General features: G+C 34.9%; 1 protein-coding gene across 2 annotated transcripts in view; it reads left to right on the plus strand.

Annotated features, from left to right (window-relative positions):
- Positions 1 to 21320, plus strand: part of LOC131801560 (integrin alpha-PS3-like) — a 40135-nt gene that overhangs the window by 10775 nt on the left and 8040 nt on the right. Inside the window, exon 1 of one of the 2 annotated variants that reach the window (XM_059120340.1) lies at positions 18642 to 19114. The exons of the other annotated variant lie outside the window; for it this stretch is intronic. Within the exon in view, the coding sequence (XP_058976323.1) occupies positions 18891 to 19114 (224 nt within the window). The 5' untranslated portion in view covers positions 18642 to 18890. Of the gene's footprint in view, positions 1 to 18641; positions 19115 to 21320 lie in introns of those variants that run through there. 2 annotated transcript variants of the gene reach the window in all.

Genomic DNA, 21320 nt, shown 5'->3' on the forward strand with positions numbered 1-21320 from the left:
AATTTTAACTATTCGTTGTAAATTTAAATAAAAAAATACCGGCCGGCAGCATATGCAAGCGATATGTAACATACACGATGGTCACTGAGGCTTGATGGACCCCGCCACACACACCAATGCTGCTTCTCTGCTCCACGGCTGACGAGTCATAATATTGCAATTAATTGCTTTTAAATTTGATTAAATTTTATTATTGCGTGTGTCTGTCTGTGGTCGTTCGGTCGGTCGCTATGTTTGTCCACTCCGACTTTTGATGTTGGCCAGAATGTGTTATTTATTTTTCTTTTGAATTTTTCATTCAATTAACTTTAAATGCGTGTGACAAAAACATGCGGCATGCAAGAAGGGGAAGGTTGATAAGGGTGGTGTTCTTTTCCGTTGAATTAACATTAATAAATATAATTAAATATAAATATGTTTATGACAGCGAGTGTTTGCTTCCACGAAGCCATCAATTAATTATAATAAAAAAACACCAACAACAACACCAAAAACCACACCAATTGCCATAGATGTGATTGCAAAAAAAAAAAAAAAAAACTGGCGTAAATTAAATTGTGGTAGGTTTGGTTTTGCATGGATTTTTGATGGAATCCGTGAAAAATGTGGAAGACTGCATTGTATTTTCATTTCATTGAAGGAAATCCATCTATGTAGGAACCATGTGCTTCCGTGGCTCAATGAAGTTTTGGAATCGTGTTATGCATATTGTCGAAAATTTTTTTTTTTTTGAAAATATGCATAGTATGTAATATGTTATATCACTGTATCTGAGCTAGGCGTTAAGGTGAGAATACATAAAAGGTTTTTTTTTGCAGGCTTAAGTCAGCGGCTAGCTTCTATGTAAAATAACATAGGAGTTTGTTCTTTTACAAAGAAGCCACCACAAAAACCTTTTTTTTTTTTTGATTACGGCATTGTTCTATATGGATTTTGTCAATCAGTCGTACAATAAAAACAACTTGAAAATAAAACATAATGATGTTGCTATATTTATGGAAGATTGTTTGAGATTTGTGCAAATGGGCATGGAATGTGTCTTTATTGTTGGTTTACGATTCTAACGACCTACATCGACTCACGGCCGGCACTATAAACCCGAAGATTTGCTGAGATATAAAGGTTGATTTTTTAAGAACTATGGGAAAGTCTTTCAAAACAACATATTTTATGTAAATTTTCACCGCGACTGCGACTTAAATGGTCCTTTCGTTTAGTCCAATTTTGGCATATGCTTTGCAACATTCCATTCAGTATCTCACGAGTAAATGCTTCAATGTTGTCTTCCAAGACGTCAATTGAAGTGTCTATATGTACATGGATATGAGCTTTAAAATAGCCCCCACAAAAAAAAAAAAAAAAAAAAAAAAAAAAAAAAAAAATAGTATAAAGGTGTAAAGTCGTACGATATAGGCAGCCAATTGATCGGGCCCGAACGTAAAATAAAGTTCTTTGAGTTCGCATCTCTGTAAATCCAATGTGGCACCATCTTGTTGAAACTTCGTGTCGAGTTCTTGCATTTTAGTCAAGAATGTTGGATATGATATCACGCTCACCATTTACAGTTTCGGTACGATTCGCAGAATCCATGAAGTTTTTCGGTCCAATCCTGCCAATGCATAAACCGCATCATCAAACATAGATAGTTTTTGCAATGTTCCTTCCATTGGTATTGAAAAAATAAATAACAACGATCTTGGTTGTGTTTTAAACCAGAAACGGTCAGGGTGTAGCAGGAAGTGAGTTAGACCTATAGTCAGGGTGGTACAGGAAGTGAGTTAGACCTATAGTTTCTTTTGATATCTGCATAGATTCACATTCTGAGTCGATTTATGCATGTCCGTCCGTCTGTCCATGTATTTTTGTAAACAAAGTACAGGTCGCATTTATTGCCCAATTACGATGAAACCTTGCACGAAAAATTTGTTTGGCCCAAGGGCAAACCCTATTAAATTTGGAAATTGACTCCTCATGCAAATAAAAATATACACATGTTAAATATTGCTATGAGTACTACGCAATAGGAATGAAAATCTAATAGTTTTGGACCAAAGGTAAAGACACTTGGGACATATTTTTTAATAAAATAAATATTAATTCATTTTAATATATAGACTACTAGCGTCTTCCCAGTTTCATTTTATTTCTCTACTCTAATGATCGTTTTTTCGTCTATGTTGCTGCCACCTCTTTAGACCAGTGCATAGTTTAGTAAGCTAATTTGTATTGAATATTTGATATTAATCTCAACACAGATGTTTTTAAAGATTTTCTTAAAAAAAATTAATAAATGCACACATTTTAAATACCAAGTTGAAATGTTGTTGCCTTTCATTCCTTGCTGTATGTTTATGTCCATTCCTGAGTGGCGGATAATTTTTTTGTTCGTGTTTTTTCAATAAAGTGCCCTCGAAAGAATAGACAACCAAAGTGTCACTCCCAAAATGTTGAGATGTCTGCTAGATTTTTCAAATACAAAATCATGTCGTATTTGATAATCTCTTCTCTGTCTGCACGACAAACATCTACTCTTGTTTGTTACTCCCATGAGCAGTTCCAATGACAAATTCAGTGTCATTCGTTTCATTTTTCAAATCAATTCAAAGTCCATCCGCTACTCCTCGCATCCGTGCCTTAAAAGTGGAAATAAAATTAACAACAAAATGTCAGCTATTGCCTGATCGGGGGGGACAAAAAGACAATAAATAAAGCTGCCAAGAGTTTTTATTACCGCCAACAAAACTCGTGTTTTATCAGATCGACAATGACACATACACAGACACATGGATGTTTGTTATATACTCACCAACATACACACGCGCATGTATGCAACTTATGCATTATGTACATATGTGTGTACGCGTACATAAAACACATGGGAGTGTGTGCGGTGACCGTTAAACACAACATCGTCATGTGACGACGTCTGGTGCAACATGTCATGTTCAAGAAACATATTCGAACAGACGTGGACAAATCGATCGATGGTGGTGGTGGTGGAGGCGATGAAATGGAAAATGCCCCCAAATTTGATGGAGTTCAACCGAAATTTGGTCTGACATTTCATTTGTTGACATTTAAATTAGAAATGAGTAGAGCGTTTTGAAGTGCCATTAAACAGATGCTAAATCACCGTTGAGACGGGGATGATATTCAATATTTAGATATACATGTGTATGTATGTTCGAACATATGTATTTATATAGGTTGGGGAGACTTTATGCCTGAAGCAAAAAGAAAATGTTAACATGCAATACTAAAAATCATTGCAATCGAAAATAAAAAAAAAAAAAACAAAAGAAAATATTTCTCATAAATAAAAACAGTATAAATAAATATTATTATTAACGTTTCTGCATAAACATTGGTAATTGATATTTTTATATAAATATTTATAAGTAGGTAATATGCATTTTTAAAAGAAATTCTTTTACGTTGTATATTTCACGATAATTTAAAATTCTTTGTAGAACAATTGTTTATGAAAGAGCTATATGAAACTAAATAAAATTCTGGAAATAGTCTAAAGGCGATAAATGGCATAATTTAGGCGTCCAATTGTTTCGTTATGGGAACTCATCTCACGGTAAGGCTCAACGTTACTTACGTTACGATTAGAAGAAGTGCGGTCCAATGATACGATAAATGGATGTCTTGGTAGCTTTTACAATGCTTACGGCTGATCTTCACATCAAAATCGACAAAATCGACTGCCTATTTACGTACCCATTTAGCCAAAAATGAGCTTCGTCGATGAACTCAAGAAGCGCTTTAGGAACTTTCTGAACACAAAAGGTGCGAGAAAATCATTATCATTTATTAAAATTATTATAAGAAATGTGATGGATGGAATTTTCTTTCACTACGATAGGAGTTTAATAAGGAACGTTTTTAAAAAAAAATGGCTACGGACCAGTTTTGGAAATCCTCGTCAGGCTATGGTTTTTAAATGATTTTGTATCTTGTACTGTGTCTGCTGATTGGAATTTTGCTAATCTCTTTAGCAAATAAAGCTAAAACGGTATGACCAAACATAAATCTGAGTTCTTTCACAGTTCTCCCAAGCAAATCTACTTTTGAATTATTCTTCTGTATGTAAAATCATATCTTAAGATCCAATCAGAAGAGATTTTGCGGATTTTGGATGCAGCAAAATTCAATTTATTAAAAGCAGGAAAAAAAGTTTTTTCCATCATTGAATAAAAATTGGTAGAAAATACTTAAAGTAGATCTGGACCGATCTATTTATAACATCCGTCATGAGAAATTTTGACTTATCACCAAACCGTTTTTCCTCAAAATTCCTAAGGTGGGAAAGTTCCTTCGTATGGGGGCTATACTTGTGTTGCTTATTTTCTGAGAGTAGAACCCAAAGTATGATTTTGGTGGAAGTTAAGGCCAAACTTTGATCAGATGGAACCATTGTATGAAGGCTATATCAAAAACAATACCTAAAGAAATTAAACTACTCACAGTGACCAGTTGAGTTGGCTGAAAATTTAGACACAATCCTCCAATATACCGTAATTTACACCTAAATGTGGACTGATTAATTCTGTACCTGTGCAAAATTTCAAAGTTCTATCTTTATTATTGCGGGCTCTATTGTGATTGATATATAGAATTGTACGTGGATAGTGAATATATATATATATATACGTTATATGGTTTCCGACGAGGTGGGATAAGGCCTACCCAATATAAGAAATAAAAAAAAAAATAGGTAAAACACTTTTAATACCCTGCACCATTGGGTAAAGAAACATTTTTATATAGAAGTATCTTAATTCAAGCGTGTTCCACTTTAAAATATAAATACCAGTAAGACCATTTGGATCATGCAGTTAAACTTTTCAAAAATAAAAAAACAAAATCAGTTATATGGGGCCATACCAAAAAGGATACCCATTTGGACAACTTTACACTACAACAAGGAATGTTATCTATTGCAAGTCTTAAAGCCAAATTTGAAAAAAAAAATACGTGGTAAATGTGACAAGGATTATCAAAATACCGAATATCAGTGGGTACCATTATATGGCGGCTATAGGAAAGCGTGGACTTATATATTCAATGTTCTGCCGCCGGAGGTAGAACCCATTATGCCCTACAAATTCCAATTTTTAGACAAATCCGTGGAAAAATGTGCCAAAATCGTCGGCGGCTATACCAAAACGGTATACGATATATATCATTTTCAATACCAACCATCCTAGACACAATACAAATTGTTCTACCAAATTTTGATGTCAAATAATGTGGGCTGTATAGTGATTTCAACAGACGCACAGACATACAGGCTGACATTGTTAAAGCGACTTACAATTATATGGTGAACATGAATATTTATAGGGCCTACGACGAATATTTAGCGATATTACAAACAGAATGCCAATGTTAATATACCCTCCTTTTCAAGGTGGAGGGTATAAAAATATGAAACATAATTCCCCAATAATACAATTTAAAGTATCTCAAGTTCTAAACCCCAACACTATTGTACATAGATGACTGTAGCGCGCTTTTTATCTAGAGATTGTTCCTATTCTATACATCTGCACTGTGTGTAAACAGAAATGCTTGCCAAAATTTCATTCCATGTGCGAAATTGCTAACATTGTTTGTTGTGTTGTTATTGTTTTGATTATAGGCCCAAGACTTTGCACGTCAAGTTGGCGAATATTAATTCACAACTACACAATTATTGCGTCAACATCGACGATGCCTCCAAAGTTTGATGACCCTTGGTGATAGATTTCAAAACAGGCGGCTACACACAACACATAATTATACATACGAACATCATCTGTCCGCATTCATCAACGTACATTTGTCTAAAAATATCACTTTTTCATTGCTCTCTTTAATGTGTGAAAAGAAACTCGCATTGTGTTAGGTAGGTTTGTTCTTCCCTTCTCTTTATCGAGGAAGACAATATATTTCCAAACGAACTGCTTCTAAGTCTTAATTTCCTTTTGAGAAACAAATCTAATTTAAGGCTGTCATCGATAGTCCGTCCTTGGTAACGGATGTAGTTGTTATATAAACTGCTTATCCCTCCCATGCCATTATCGGAATGTGTATTCCCTCAGATGAGTCATACTTTCTACATTCTGTTTAGGCAAGTTGAAATACTTGCATGCAGACGGACCAGTGCAGTTTACAGTTATGCAGAATAAAATTCGGTTCCCATTAAAATTCTGGCAAATAATTTGAAACACACAACTGCCACACTTATCGCCCGTCTTCCATGTGGCAACGGAATGGAAAAAACATCAAAAACAAACAAAGTGAGTGACATTCTGTGCCAAAACAAGATTTTATGCTTTATGATTTACAGCAGTACTTTTTCTGCTTCCTCCAAATGATGAGTCAAGGACTGCATACGTTTTTTTGGGGGGTAAGACCTAAAAAGCAAACATTTCGGTTTGTTTACCGAACGAAGCCCATATGGTATGTGTGCACTTTGATTTTAACCTCTTCAGTTCTTTTTTTGTTGTTTTTGGGTTTTTTGGAAGCAACGCAAGAAGGAGATTTGCTTTTCTTTGTTTTGGGAAACAAAAGACTTCCAAAACAAAGGCAGGCCAGCAGACTGTGCTTCTGCTCGTGCCATTATTTTTTGTGGTCAAAAAATTCCAAAAGTAAAGCACAAAAACCGCTTTATTTCGTTAAAAAAGTGTAATCAATGCAACGTCGCCCTCCCTCTGCACCTTTACAATAACGAGGTGTTTTGCCAAAGTTGAGGACGGAACCACCACTGAGTGTTGCAGTTAAGGGTACACAAATTACAAATTTTCTTCAATTTAAAAAAAAAGTTTTTTTTTTTCACTAAATTATAAGAATGTTATGTTGAAAACAAATCAAATAACTAAAAGTCGGTAAAATCGGTAAAAAAATATCTTGAAGAGAAGTTTATGCACATCTGTCCTAAGCATAAGTAGCTTACCCTAAAACAGCTGATCGAGGAACAACAAATCAAATTCGCTGAATAGTACTGAACATTTATTCCCAGTATCATCCCGTAAATTTTCAAAACTCAACTGTCAGAATTTTACTTTCACTTCCTAGTAGACATTATTGCTTTTTTGCAAGACGTATACGAAATTTACTAAGTAAATTTAAATAGAAAAGATATTTAAAGATCTATAGTTTTACATACAAAGACAACAAGCGTACTTGGTACAGCACTGTCAAAATTTGCTCTCTGGAATCAATTTTTTGAATTATCGTACACTTTTGCTCGTTTTCAGTTGGGAGTAAAAATTGCTCGCGAGCGGGATTGCTTTGTAAGGGTGCGCTTTCGAGTCTTGTTCTCCTATTTCAAAAATTAGAGTGAATATCGCTCGAAATAGATTGAGAGCTTGATCTAAGAGTGAAATAGCTTCGAAAAAATATTCTGTCTACTGATGTGTGTATGCATGTATGTGTGTACCAGCAAATCGGTTTTGATGTTGCTGTGAACTGTGAGAGAGGGGGGATCATGTACAAAATCAAAGAAGAGAAAAACAGTATGATCATAGGACGGGTGGATTTTGTGCACAAAAGCAACAACACTTTTACATGCTTTGTTGGTACAGATTAACGACAATGTTTTTTAATGCGTTTGAGTTTCTTTCGTTTCCTGCTCGACTTCGAACGAGTTACACACTTTACTCGAATTTGAACGAATTTTTCGGAGATCTGATTTAGATACTCCACCATTTCTTTTGCTACCTGCCCCACATAGGGTTCAAGATTTTGAAAAACAAAACGTTCAAAGAAAGCGAAATAAGCACCCAACTCTCCTCAAATTTCACACCAACAAACATATTTGCTAATACAATATCTGTTGTGAAGATGATATATATCTGCGAACCCCTTCTGTTACCTCATCCACAAAGGGTCACGGTTTTCAATACTTTTATCTGTCATAACTTGCAAAACAACAACTTGCTATATCTAAATATTTCTCTTAATCAGAAATCCAATATGAATATGGGATTTATGTTTTCGCATAAAATTGGATATAATTGTTCGATTTTCTTGTAATTTTGCCCATACCAATATACTTTATTTGAATTAGATGAAGTATGAAAATGGAACGGACATTTCTTAAAAATTATCACATATCTCACATAAAGTAGAGAAAGTCACCAGTATAGCCCAAACGTGGTAATATTTATGTTATGAACCTACTCCATAGAGGGTCAACAATTTGAAGAATTATAACAGAAGTCAAAATATATTTAAATTGTCGAATATTGGCTGTGGTTATACATCTGTAGGCAAAACCGACCGATACTTTTTAATTTGTTTCTATTTTCGAAAATGTCTTTTGACTTTTATTTACCATCATCATCAATGTTTTAATTAGAAGCAAGCAGAAAAAAAATTTGTAAAATACCAATGCACAATAAAGAGTTTGTAAGTTTTAATAAAAAACGGGGGCTATACATATAATAATATTTATTTTTATTACAATAGAAAAGTGATGTACAATGTTTTGTATTTCAACCCTCGTATTTTAGTCTTTTTCACTTTTTGTATTAACTTCTACCAAAATTTTTTAACGTTTACATACAATATGTGAACACAGACTGCCACTAGGTTCAATCGCATGACTCACTCTGAAGACGTCGCCGTTGTTGTCTTGTATGTTTTGTATAGTTGTCTACTCCTCCCCCCTTCTCTTCGATGGCTGCATAGTTTGGCTGTCATCGTCTGGGAACGGTTGGATGAGTATTCATGGAAAACTTTTGTAGCTTAGCAATGGCAATGACTCCACTTCATCTCTTTGTTGTCGCAGTAATAAAAAATAAAGTTTGAATATGGAACAACAAAAACAACAACCAGTCTGTCAGTCAGTTAGCCAGCCAGTGAACAACATGCATCCATTGATATTTAATAAGCTACAAATATGCGCTGCGAACGGGCGTTGCATTGCGTTGAGCATGAAGTTGTTTGCTGTTTAAGATTTTTATTTAATGGAGATTTCTTGACTAGCTCCAACATTTGTAGAAGCATTTTTTTTCATGAGATCTAGTCAAGATGATGGAGATATTGGACCTTGAATTATCTGAGGTTGTTGCTCACGGCAAATAGGTGTTGTGTTTTTTTTTTTCTTAAGCTTTTTAACAATATGTCTGTATATCTTTTAGCTAGGCAACTAATAAAATTGATTGAAATTTGAAATTAAATTTTAAAGGAGTAGTTGAACGTTTATGCTCAATGAGAAAAAAAATTGTTACTAACTCTATCCAAAAGAGGGGAGTGAAGACTCGTGTTGCAATATCAAATTACTTGGGCTTGGGCCTAACCCAGTTATGTCATTATGAAAATGTAATGAAATTTTTGGCATTATTACATTTTGTATTCCGATATGAAGTAACATTCATGGGTACCAATGGTACATCTTCCGACATCAGAAGTAACATTATGTCTGTAGTTTAACTATAATATCATTGCATTTAACCATAGTTGATATCTGTCAATCCAACAAATGATTAATGAATGTAGTCATCTCTAATTTCCTGAAACTCCTAATAAATTCAAATGGTTTAAAAATAATCTATTAACAACAAAACAAATTGAGCAATACGACTATCGACAAACCAATCTGTCATATGTTGTTGTTGTTGTCGTTACATTTAAATAACATGTACAAAACAATAACAACCCAGGTTATTGCATGTCCAAAAACCGGATATGTTAAAAGAGTTGATAGCAGCGATTAGGCAATTAAGTTAAGAAAGTTGAATTGGTAGGTAGTTTTACTGAAATGCGACTGGATGTCAATACAAAAGAAAGAAATGAATAACACAACAGAAGGAGTTCGGTTGATCGAACAGCGATAAAGTTATTGTATATCTGTAATGAGGGCATTTTTAAGTAGTTATGTAATGGCGGTTATGCCTTAAATTTCCACCGGAATGATTTGTGCTCCAACTGTCCCTCAACGCCTACTCGATATAATTTGCTTAGTTCTCCTACGATTCGTAGAAACAAAGTTGTCGCAAAGATATTTCAAGTACGTCCGAAATATGCCTTCTGCCCTCATTATACTCCCCACCTTGAAAAGGAGGGTATATTAACATTGTCATTCTGTTTGCAACATACTGTCCGTCCGTGTGTCTCTCAGTACGTCTGTCTGTTGAAATCACAATGAAGCCCACATTATTTGACGTAGAGCCTCAAAATTTGGCACAACAATTTGTATTGTGTCCAGGGTGGTTGTTATTGTAAATGAGATATATCGATCCACGTTTTCGTATAGCCCCCATGTAACGGTACCTCCCAATATTCGGTATTTTGATGATTTTCGCCACATTTTTTCACGGATTTATCTAAAAATTGGTATTTGTAGGTAATAATGGGTTCTAGCTCCGGTGGAGAAACATTGTATTTATTGGTCCACGTTTTTGTATAGCCCCCATATAACGTTACCTACCGATATCCGCGGGTTGTGTTAATCTTGGTATTTAAGAAGATTTGATAGATGACAATCCTTGAAGTATAAAATTGTCTATGGGAATTCCCGTTTACCCCCGTATAGCCCCAATATAACGGCCTCTTTTACCCACTTTATGGTTTTCTTAAAACTTAACAGCATTATCCAAATGATCTTACTGGTATATGTAGTTTAAAGTGGAACACGTTTCAAATCACATACTTTTAAAATATAAAATTATTTTCTTTACCAAAGGTGGAGGGTTTAAAAAATTTTGGCGCGGCCGAACTGGAAGTTTTTTTACTTGTTAATTTAAAAATGATGAAGAAACTGTCGTTGGAGTTAATTGACATACTTCTTAGAACAATTGAATCGTTTATATCCAATGATTTGGCAACCAAAAAACGGTAAATTACGGCGGGCCAGGTTTAAATTAGGACATCCAAACAACTAAATTGTGGTTAGATATTGTGTGAGTCTAATAATCTTTTAATGGGTTCCAATTCGCTTTCGACGTAAAGTGCCAAATTAAAGCAATATTTCTTAAAAATATAAGAATTTCAAAATTGAATAATCATTGAAAAATAATTATATATTTTTGACTTTGACAATCAAACTATTTAACACCAAAGATTTCATTCTGAAATCGAATCTACTTGATACCTAGACATCTCAGTCAAATCTGAACTATCTATGTCGCAATCAAGGACTACATCGTACTCTGATACCCCATTAGAAATGTATGCAAAGTAAATAGTATCAATTATGATCGTAAATTAGTGTGTATTTCGGATTACGTGTGGTATAAATTTGAAACCGAAAATTAATTTAGAGCTATATTTTTATCTCAATTTATTTCAACTAAATTTGACGCTATTTTTAAGCCGTGTAGTTCTTTCTTAACAAAAATGATGCTATTATGAATTTTACAGACTTTATGATCGAAATTTAATCGTATGATCTAAAATTCAACCGAATTTTACAAACATAACCTTTATCTAAATATAAAGCTCTATATCTAAATCTCAACCGATTTCAACCAAATTTTACATCTTGTATCGAAGATTAATATCTTCTAGTGCATATTAAAGATTTCGTCGGCTTAAAATATGAAATATATTGGAATATTTATGTGGGAGATATATCTAAAGAGATTTTGTTCAATTTCTAAATAGAAGCTTCTATAATTATATTCACTCCGAACACATTTGGAAGATTCTTCGAAATAGAAGCTTTTATAATTATATTTACTCCGTACGCATTTGGCATACAACAAACAAAAACCGAAGCTGGTACTTTGATTACAAGGATATTTTAACAGACAGACAGATGTACATCCGAATATGCAGGATTTGATTTAGACAGTGATTCTCTGCAGATATTTTAATTCGTCTCCTTATCCATGTAACAAAGAAACAGTTATCACATTTACACTAACTTTTATTACATTATTTATTTCATTAATTGATTGATTTTATTGCTCTCATTGTTCCCCACAATTTTCCAAGAATAAACACATATGGAAATAATGCTTCGCGCGCTTCTTGCGAAAGAGTCACATGTAAATCATTCGTGCAAATCATTGTCGTCAAATGATGTTTTTATGTGATTTACGACTCCGACTCCAACAACACAACATCACGCATGAATGGATCTATGGTAATTGTTGTCGCCATAGTTGCATGCAAGTTTGTTTGTCGGCTGGTCCCTAAATTGAATATTCAACATAACCAACGAATAATTCAATTCATTGTGGAGAGCAGAGTCATATGCAAACTACGGGCTGAATCAGAACGTAGTTCACAAATAATTATATCACTACACGAGTAGAGCTTTACCGAGTAGACTAATTATTTGGGAAAGTTCGTGTGCACATTCAGTCAATTTTGTGTATGGCGGTAACTTTAATAAGAAACAGCAGAAGTCATGACATCAGCATCCCCAAAAAATCTTAACTCAAAAGTACTTGAGCTAGACTTTTTTTGTTGTACAAAAATAAAGTGATTTGAATCAAACATCCAGAATGTCGAAAGAACTATACGCCACACACACACACGCACACAGGGTCGCTGGGCTTAATTTAAATGGAACAGCAGAGATCAAAATGTGTGTCATGTACGCTTGTCTGTACTCTGAGGTAATTTCACAGCGTCGACCAGATAATTGAAGTCATGAACTAAAATATGTATGTTGTAGGTATTTAATAATGCGTATAATTAAGGTTATTAAGAGAGAAAAACTAACCTCAAACACTGAAACTCGACAGCCCAACGGAGGAGTGATGTTTGCTAGCACTGGCGCTGGTAATGAATGTACAGGGGAGCTATTTTGTAATTCCGAAAAGATAATATTAAAAAATAAACATTATTTCGTTCAAATTCCTATTCTGGGCAAACCGACCATGAGGTACTCTACTGAACTGAGAGCATACAACACGTAAAAACAAGTAAAGAAGGTCCTAAAGTCGGACGGGGCCGTCTTTATGGTACCCTACACCACTTAGCATATTTTTAGAGCTTCACATAACAAATAAATGTTTTTATGAGGAATTTGTGAGAGCTAACTCATACAAACTATGATTATTGTTATAATTTAAAGTGCAAAAGAACTAATATATGAGAGGAATATCCTCTTCTGAACAAATTTCTACTAAATTTGTCGGGACATTTGTGCCTTTTCAATTCGGGCTTATATCACCCATTTGGTGCATAACTAACTTGAAATCGGATAAAGTTAATTATGGGAGCTATATCCAAATCTGAACCGATCTCGATAAAATTTGGCCAAAGTATTTCTCAGCTGTATTTCATATATTTCCACGAATATCGTTGTTAAGGAGTGCATACTAGTGCTGTGGAGAACATATTTGAGAACATATTTGTTTCTAGGCTTAATGTGGTCGTAAGTGCCAAGGCTAATATTACACATTTAGTGATAAATGGCAAATCGGACGAAGATATATTTGGGAGCTTATCCAAATCTGAACCGATCCCGATAAAATTTAGCAAATGTATTTCTGAGCTGTATTTGATATTTTTCTCCATATGCCGCTGTTACAGAATGCGTATTGCGGCGACGGAGGACAAAAATAACAAATCGGATGAACAATATATATAGGAGCTATAGCTATATCTGGACCGATTTTGATCAAATTTGGCATACTTATTAGGTCGTATGTGCAAAATTCTATACTATTTGGGCTGATATTACACGTTTGATGCGTAATAAAAGGCAAATCGAACGAAGATACCTATATCTAAATTTTGATTGATTATCTCCAATTTCAACAGAGTTCCTTGAGTCAAACAAATGACTTGGATCGGGCAATAAATGCGACCTGTACTTTGTTAAGAAAAATACATGGACAGACGGACGGACGGATGAACATGCATAAATCGATTCAGAATGTGATTCAGATCATCAAGAGGAACAATGGAACTTTTGTCGGTTACAAACGCACAAAGATATAATACCCTGATTACCTTGTGCTTTAGGGTATATATATTAAGTTCAGTCGGGCGAGTATCATGAAATTATTATTTGAAAGTAAGGCGAAAATCATAGAAACACCAAGGTACCATAATATGAAGGCTTTTTAAAAACGTAGAGCATTATGGAAAATGTTCTACCACCAGAGGTAGAGCACATTCCGACTATGACAAATTCTATGTGCTGTATGTTGATTCTAAGATACATACAAATGGACATCATTAAATCGATTTAGAATTTTTTGCTGAATATGCAATTTGGGCCCGGGAACCGAAATATTTGCTATTCTGACATTTCTTGTACTTTTTACATAGGAAATTAAGTTTTGTGCCAGTTGACTCTACGACAAAATGGGTTTGAATGGCATTTCTGCGTTTGCCATCTTTCAAACAAAAATGAAATATTAAATATTAGCCGACGACCACACAAAATGGTAGTCTTCTGCCTCATCCTAAACTTTAAACCCACGCAAATTTATGATTCGATAAGTCTATAATTTTTATCTGTAGAACTAATGCCAAATCACCACTTTTTGGTGATATGATTTCATCATATTTTGCGATCAACTTTCCCAACAATAGGATCCTATTCTGACCCTCACCCGAAATCCATGCAAAATTTCCTGAGGATAGGACTATACATAATTGAGACGTGTAGCATGATTAGAAATTAACATGGACAGACGGACGGGCACATACAGCTAGATCGAGTCAACTCGGCGAGATAAGAAGATCTGCATAACATCGTAGTACCAATATTTCGAATCGTTGTGTTGTAAGGTATAAATACTCGTAAAAGATTTCTAAAGATGTTGATATATGGATATGTTTTGAAGTCACTAAAAATCTGTCTATACTGCTATTTTACTGTCCACGTCTGTTAAAAACTTGATAGCCAATAAAAAAGACTGATTTCTTCAAAGAGTTCTGAGCAACTTAAAACTGGTTATTCGATCTATTGTTTACTATTCGTCTCTTGGTATAGAAACTCTTATTGTTTTTTCTCCATACCGTTTTTTCGTTTCTACTTTTTTAAGTTCCTTTGTTGTTATAGCAATTATTTTCTATTCTGTTTTTAGCATATCGCGTGAATGACTCATTTAATGAACTAAATTAATTAACACTTGGATTGTCATTGTGCTATTAACGTTGCCCGATCCCGCTCTCTCTCCATTAAACGCCCGACGGACAGCACATAAAATAGAAAACTTTAGGTTTGAGATAATCCCAAAAACAATACAACAACACAACCAAAATTGTCTCACCTCTGCGAGTGAAATCATGAAAAAAATCTTTTTATTATTTATCTTCGGCAAACTGTTTTGTTGACCATTTTTTTGCATTTATTTGGCTTTGAGCAAATTCGAAATTGGTTGAAGGGCTGAAAGTGTTTTCTGTTGTCTCCGTACAATATTAAGAAAGTCATCTTGTAGTCATTGAGATAAAATTCCAAGTCATACAGACAGAAGCAATATTTCATGACTTTCACCCAAAATTTGTTTTATATTTCTGTTTGTAAACATTTTTGGCAATCATTTTTAATATAAATTTTAATTGAATTTCCTGGCGAATTGTGCTATCGTTGTGAGTTGATTTGTAAATTATTTTTAAGGTCATTTCTCTTCGTAGGATTGTTTTTTTTTTACTTTTGTTCCAAACGCTACACAAAATATCATTTACTTTTACGTTCTTTGTGAACTCAGGTATGGATACAATTATGAGTGGACTCGACGGTAGCACCAGCATTTAAAAAGCCATTAATATATTAGATCATAATTTATGATGGCCATCAGGCGATGAGTTTGATTTTGTTATGCCCGACAGTCATTAGATAATTTTGGAAAAAATCGAATGCGTTTACAAAAACTGGTAAATTTGATTCTTAACTCCTTGTAAGGGCCGATATTTTTCAAATTTGATTGAATATTCTAAAATAAGGATGATATCAATACTTATGCAAAAATATATCGAAACATAAAATTAAAGTAATATACTACCCCTCCACCTGGGAGAACATGGTGCTATGTATGTTTTTTTTTTTTTTTTTTTTGATACATGCAAGTTCTGCACTCTTACCTTCACAAAACAATGTAAACACTATAAGTGACCTCAACACTATAACGTTGATTTGGAATTCAATATAATTTTATTCAAATGATGAACCAACCACTTCATTGTATTCGTTCAAGGTAAACCTAGGAAACAGTGTGATAAATGGGTCCTGATATAGGCGTCCCCGAACTTAAAATTTAGATATATCTCCTATATTTGATCATTCAATTTCAGATTAAAGCAGTTCCAGAGTCCCAATGTGTATGTATTAGCCTGGGACCCAGACTTGAGCAATTTTCCTTCTGTCGGAATCTATAAAAATACCGAAAATCTCCGATCTTAAGTATTTTTCCTATTTCTCAGATTTTTCTTGCAACTTTTCGTAAAGTGTATGTAATTTTTCAGTCAGCAAAAATTGGTGGTTACTGACCGGAAAAATGTTGACTAAAATTTATAAATTTATTTGTTGTCACATTACTTCTCTTCTGCATATACGGTTAAATCGAAAGGAATAGCAGCTCAATTTGAATCAGAACAAATTTTAGCAAAAATATTGGGTGTATATTACGGCGTACAGATAGCTTACAAGTCAAATCGGTTGCAACTTGTGCAAAGACGTTATAGAAATATCTGAACCGTGATAGTGTGATTTCTTTATATTTGGCTGGAAAACCACAAGTGACTATCGTTAGAGCACTCCAGCATTTAAATGTGAATAAATCTTTTGTGTCTCGTACCATCGCTCGTTACCATGATACTGGAAGTGTAGCTCGACGTCAAAGGAGTGGACGGAAGAAACAGCAACATCAGCAGAAATGTTTCGAAAAGTAAAGAAGCGACTTGATCGAAACACACGTCGCAGTGCCCGAAAAATGGCTCGTGAGCTGAACATATCGCAATATTCCATTCGAAAAATATTAAAAAATGAGCCATTGAAATTCGAAAAAGTGCATGAACTTACACTGCAACAGAAAGAAAATAGACTCAATAGAGCTAAAGAGTTGCTTCGCTTTGCCGAAAGTGGTGAACTGCCGAATTTGGTTTTCTCCGATGAGAAAACATTCGTTGTTCGGCAGTTTGTAAACAAACAAAATGATTGTGTTTACTTGCCGAAGAGGTCAGCTGAAAATGTGCAACTTCGGTTGGCCACCAGAACTCAAACGCCAGCCATGGTGATGGTGATAGCAGCCGATAGTCTCTCTCCGCTCGTATTAATTGACCATGGCATCAGAATAAATACCGAATATTATCGCGAAAATATTCTGAAGGGCACGCAAACATTTTGGTCGCAGACCTTGCACATTCCAACAGGATTCAGCACGCGCCACCCAAGAATGGTTACAAAATGAGGTTCTTCGCTTCATTTCCAGCGCACGCTTCATTCCCAGCGTCACCAAAATCTTCGGATACCAATCCGTTGGACTATTGTGTCTGGAGTATTTTGGAAAGCAAGGATGACACTAAAAAATGTCAAAGTGTCGATCACCTCAAGCAAGCGCTTCTCCGGGAATGGCCCTACGGGATGCCTACGTCACAAAGACCAATTTTGGTATTTAAGAAATAAGTACTTGAACTCTATTGTCCTCTCCTTTGGAAACCCAATAAATAAATACGATATTTAGGTTTTTTGCATGAGCAAAAAAAATGTTCTGGTGCGCTATAAAACATTGTGTGATCAGCACCGATCAATTCGTTTGTTATATAAACTGCTTGTGTATTTGTGCAAAAACGAGGAAGGAAAGTTCTTCTAAACATATTAATCAATCATTGATTTTTTTCGCAACATATACTTACTATCGACTACTTATGTCAGTTGTTTTAAAGCAAGCAAAAAATCTACCGACACACAATAAATCACATGGCAAACAAAATGGATTTTGGTACCGCCATTCGCTTTGCATATCTGATATTTTAAATCTAATGAACTATTTTATGGGGGTTAACTGCAGGAGCATTTTCTCCAATATTTTTGTTTTACATAATTTGTTTGGTTTTGAATTTGAACGACTTTCCAGTTATGGTAATCCAAGCTAACGTCAATTAATAACACACAGATACCTCGATGCGGCATTAATATAAATTTTACGTTTTGATTGTAACAACAGACTAAGCCAACAAAGGAGGTGATTCATGCCAGATTCCAAGTACTCGGCTGTGAGACATCTCTCAAATACTTTTTCAATCGAATCAAAACAAACATAAAGAAGAAGAAGAAAACGAACGAGAAGAGTCCGTCCAACAAACACTTGTAAACAAAAAGCCACAATGCCAGACCAAAAGAAAAAACACCCATACCACCCGTCACAAGTCAACAGCTGGACTCATTTGATTTTTGAGTGGTTTTCCCCGCCATCAGTGTAGGATGGGAGGGTGTATGACAAGGTTTTAGCTTTTAGTTGACCTAAAACCCAGAGTGTGAGTAACAGTTGAAAGCGTTCGATCCCACATCGATCACTCGCAACATATCAAACCACAACTTGGAGTTAACTGAGAGGATAGAGAGCTTGTGGCTAAGCAAACACGGGCTGTGTTACCGGTTTTTGTGTAAGCTTTTAGACACAGACTTTTTCATTACTCATACGTTTAGCGGACTCTCTTGGCCGACGACGTCATGCGAGAGAACATAAACACGTAAATCAATATACAAATGTTCGCCGCAGTAGCTGATTGTCTGCTCGGTTGACCATTCCAAGCATTGAGTCCAGCATCTTTAGTTTGATTTCTGCTTTTCATGGGTTGGGTTGCCAAGAACCTAAATCGCTCCTTGGCTCACGGTTGGAATCGATAAAACGCAAGAAGGAGAAAAAGAAGAAGAAAGCGAAAAACAATTCGTGGTTGTAACAACGCCTATTACGTTAGGTCCGCGTGCGTGTGTGTGTGTCAATTGTGTCATAAAACATTTAAAATCACAAAAAAACAAGCCAATGAAGAAATTGAAAATGTTAACGCTGACATGTTACCGGTTACGCTTAATTGGCCCCCTGAGCGTGTTTCTAACACTGATTTTGTGTAATATTATCAGTGTATCGGAGTGCTATAATTTGTCGCCGATACCCAATGCCGTCATTCGGGAACCACAATTGCCCACATTTATTCCAAAATATGAGTCCTCATATTTTGGTTTTACGCTGAGCCTAAGAAAGCTGGGGTAAGTTTGAATCATTGATGATGATGAATAGTGATGACACCCTGTCTTTTTTGCTAATTTCTTATTAGTCACCTTAAAGCGATTTATCCAGCTTAGAATTAGTCAGAGTGAAGAAACAGATCTTCGTATATATGCATGTTGCCTGTGACGCAATCCCAATTCCTCTCGAACCGCTTCACGCACACACCCAAATTGTTAACAGTTAAATGCCAGTCAATTTTAACATTTTTTTATTTATGGAAAATATTAAGTATTTTTTAATACATCCTTACAATTTGTTATATTAATGAGATTTTAAAATGCCAAATGGCCAAAACATTTTTGGTCAGCATATCGACAGACAGTGACTGAATGCGCATGGAATATTAATTACAAATTAAACATTCATACTTCTTTATGGTGTTCACCATTTGCAAGCCCATTTCCCCCGACTGGTCAGCCGCAGCAGGCGGAACAAAGGGTTCTACTGCATCTAAATTTGGTGTGTACGTGTGTTATAATTTTCTTAACGTATTTTTATGACGTTTTCTTTTATAACCGAAGCTTTTGTTAAGCTCCGATTTAAATAAAGAGCCGCCAAATAGTCATAAAACATATATATATTTATAAGTCTCGCTAGTTTCCTGATTATGAGCCGAATATGTTAATTATAATAATTCAGTTGTCGCATACTTGCAATATGGACTCAAAAGAGTTCTTTAAAACATATTACCTGGGGCTTGTAAGATTTACTCAGTAACTTCTTTTGTCAGAGATCAATGCGGATATTACTCATTCAAGTATCGTGTAAACAGGCGCACTTTTTATGTAGCAATTAATAATTTGGGAAACTAACTAAATTTAGCATTGAAACCAATATATATCTCATACAAATAATAAAGCCCATACCATTTAAAAAAGATGGATGACAACATCTGGCGGCAAATGGTATTATAAAAATACTATGCAACAGCAATTATTCCCAAAATTTTTGACTCTAATCAAACGGATTGTTCGTGGCTACCTCTGGCCTTTTCGATCTTATTTACAGAACGAATATGTGGCAAAGAAGAAGTTTCAAAAATATATACAAGTTTTCTTGCATATAAGTCTTGTTTAAAATAGGTATATAAAATATTACCTAAACGAACTATATAATATTCAAAATAAAAAAAAAATATTTTCAAAGTCGGTGTAATAACAAAAAATACTCGTATCAGTGGTCTTCATTCAGTGTTAATTATAAAAAACAGAACACCACAAAAACTCTGACTCACAGCACATTTAATGCCGATACAAATTAAAAAAAATTATATTTGTTTTGGAATAAGAAAATATATCCCATAAAAACCACAAATATTAGCACTCTTCGTATAAAATGATGGATAAAATCGTACCGAACCGTTATATGGGAGCTACATGTAAATATGGGTCAGTCCAAATTTGAAATTGACCTACCTTAATACAAGAAAAAGAAAACATAGATAATGTTTAATGTTTAACTGGTTTGGAATTCCACTTTAGAGTGACATGTTAACGTATATGTTCAGTGTAATCGTATTTGTCATTGTACGTTCTCTTCCTTTAAAAGAGAAGTGATATACTATAAATCGGCGGAAGGAGTCCCAATAATCAAGATATGAAAAAGGCTGGTCAGAGAATATTGAATTAAAACCCAGATTAATGTCTCTTTCTGTTTAAAGCCCATTTGATTTCGGGCATATCAAAATATATTGGGACATAAAATGTGCATCTATATATAAAAGGAAATTTCTAAGTATACTACAACATCGCCATGGATATTCCACTTGGGACTGGATATATAGCATCAGAATCGGATGTACAGGGTTGCCCACATTGACGCACCCATAACTCTTTGGGCCCATTCCAATCGACGAGGCTTGTCCGCAGGCAACATTCTTTGCGTCAATTGAATTTTGTACGGGAACAAATGCAAATCAATGCGAATAATCCGTTGTAAAGTGAACCGAGCCATGCCCAACTGCTAAGAACGGCGTTTTTTGGGATGTTCTTGGGGACCTCTCAACACTGGCTCGTACGGCAGCGATATTCTCGGCCGATCGCCTTGGTCGACTTTTATATGGCCTCTTGGGATTAGAAAGAGCCTTACCAGTCGAAAATTTTTCGTATAAACGCTTAATGGTGTTCTTAGAAGGCGTACTTCTCACATTTTTTAATGTTTTAAAAGCACGTTGAGTTTTCACAA

Source organism: Musca domestica, unplaced genomic scaffold, assembly GCF_030504385.1.
Source record: "Musca domestica strain aabys unplaced genomic scaffold, Musca_domestica.polishedcontigs.V.1.1 17, whole genome shotgun sequence".
Classification (NCBI taxonomy): domain Eukaryota; kingdom Metazoa; phylum Arthropoda; class Insecta; order Diptera; family Muscidae; genus Musca; species Musca domestica.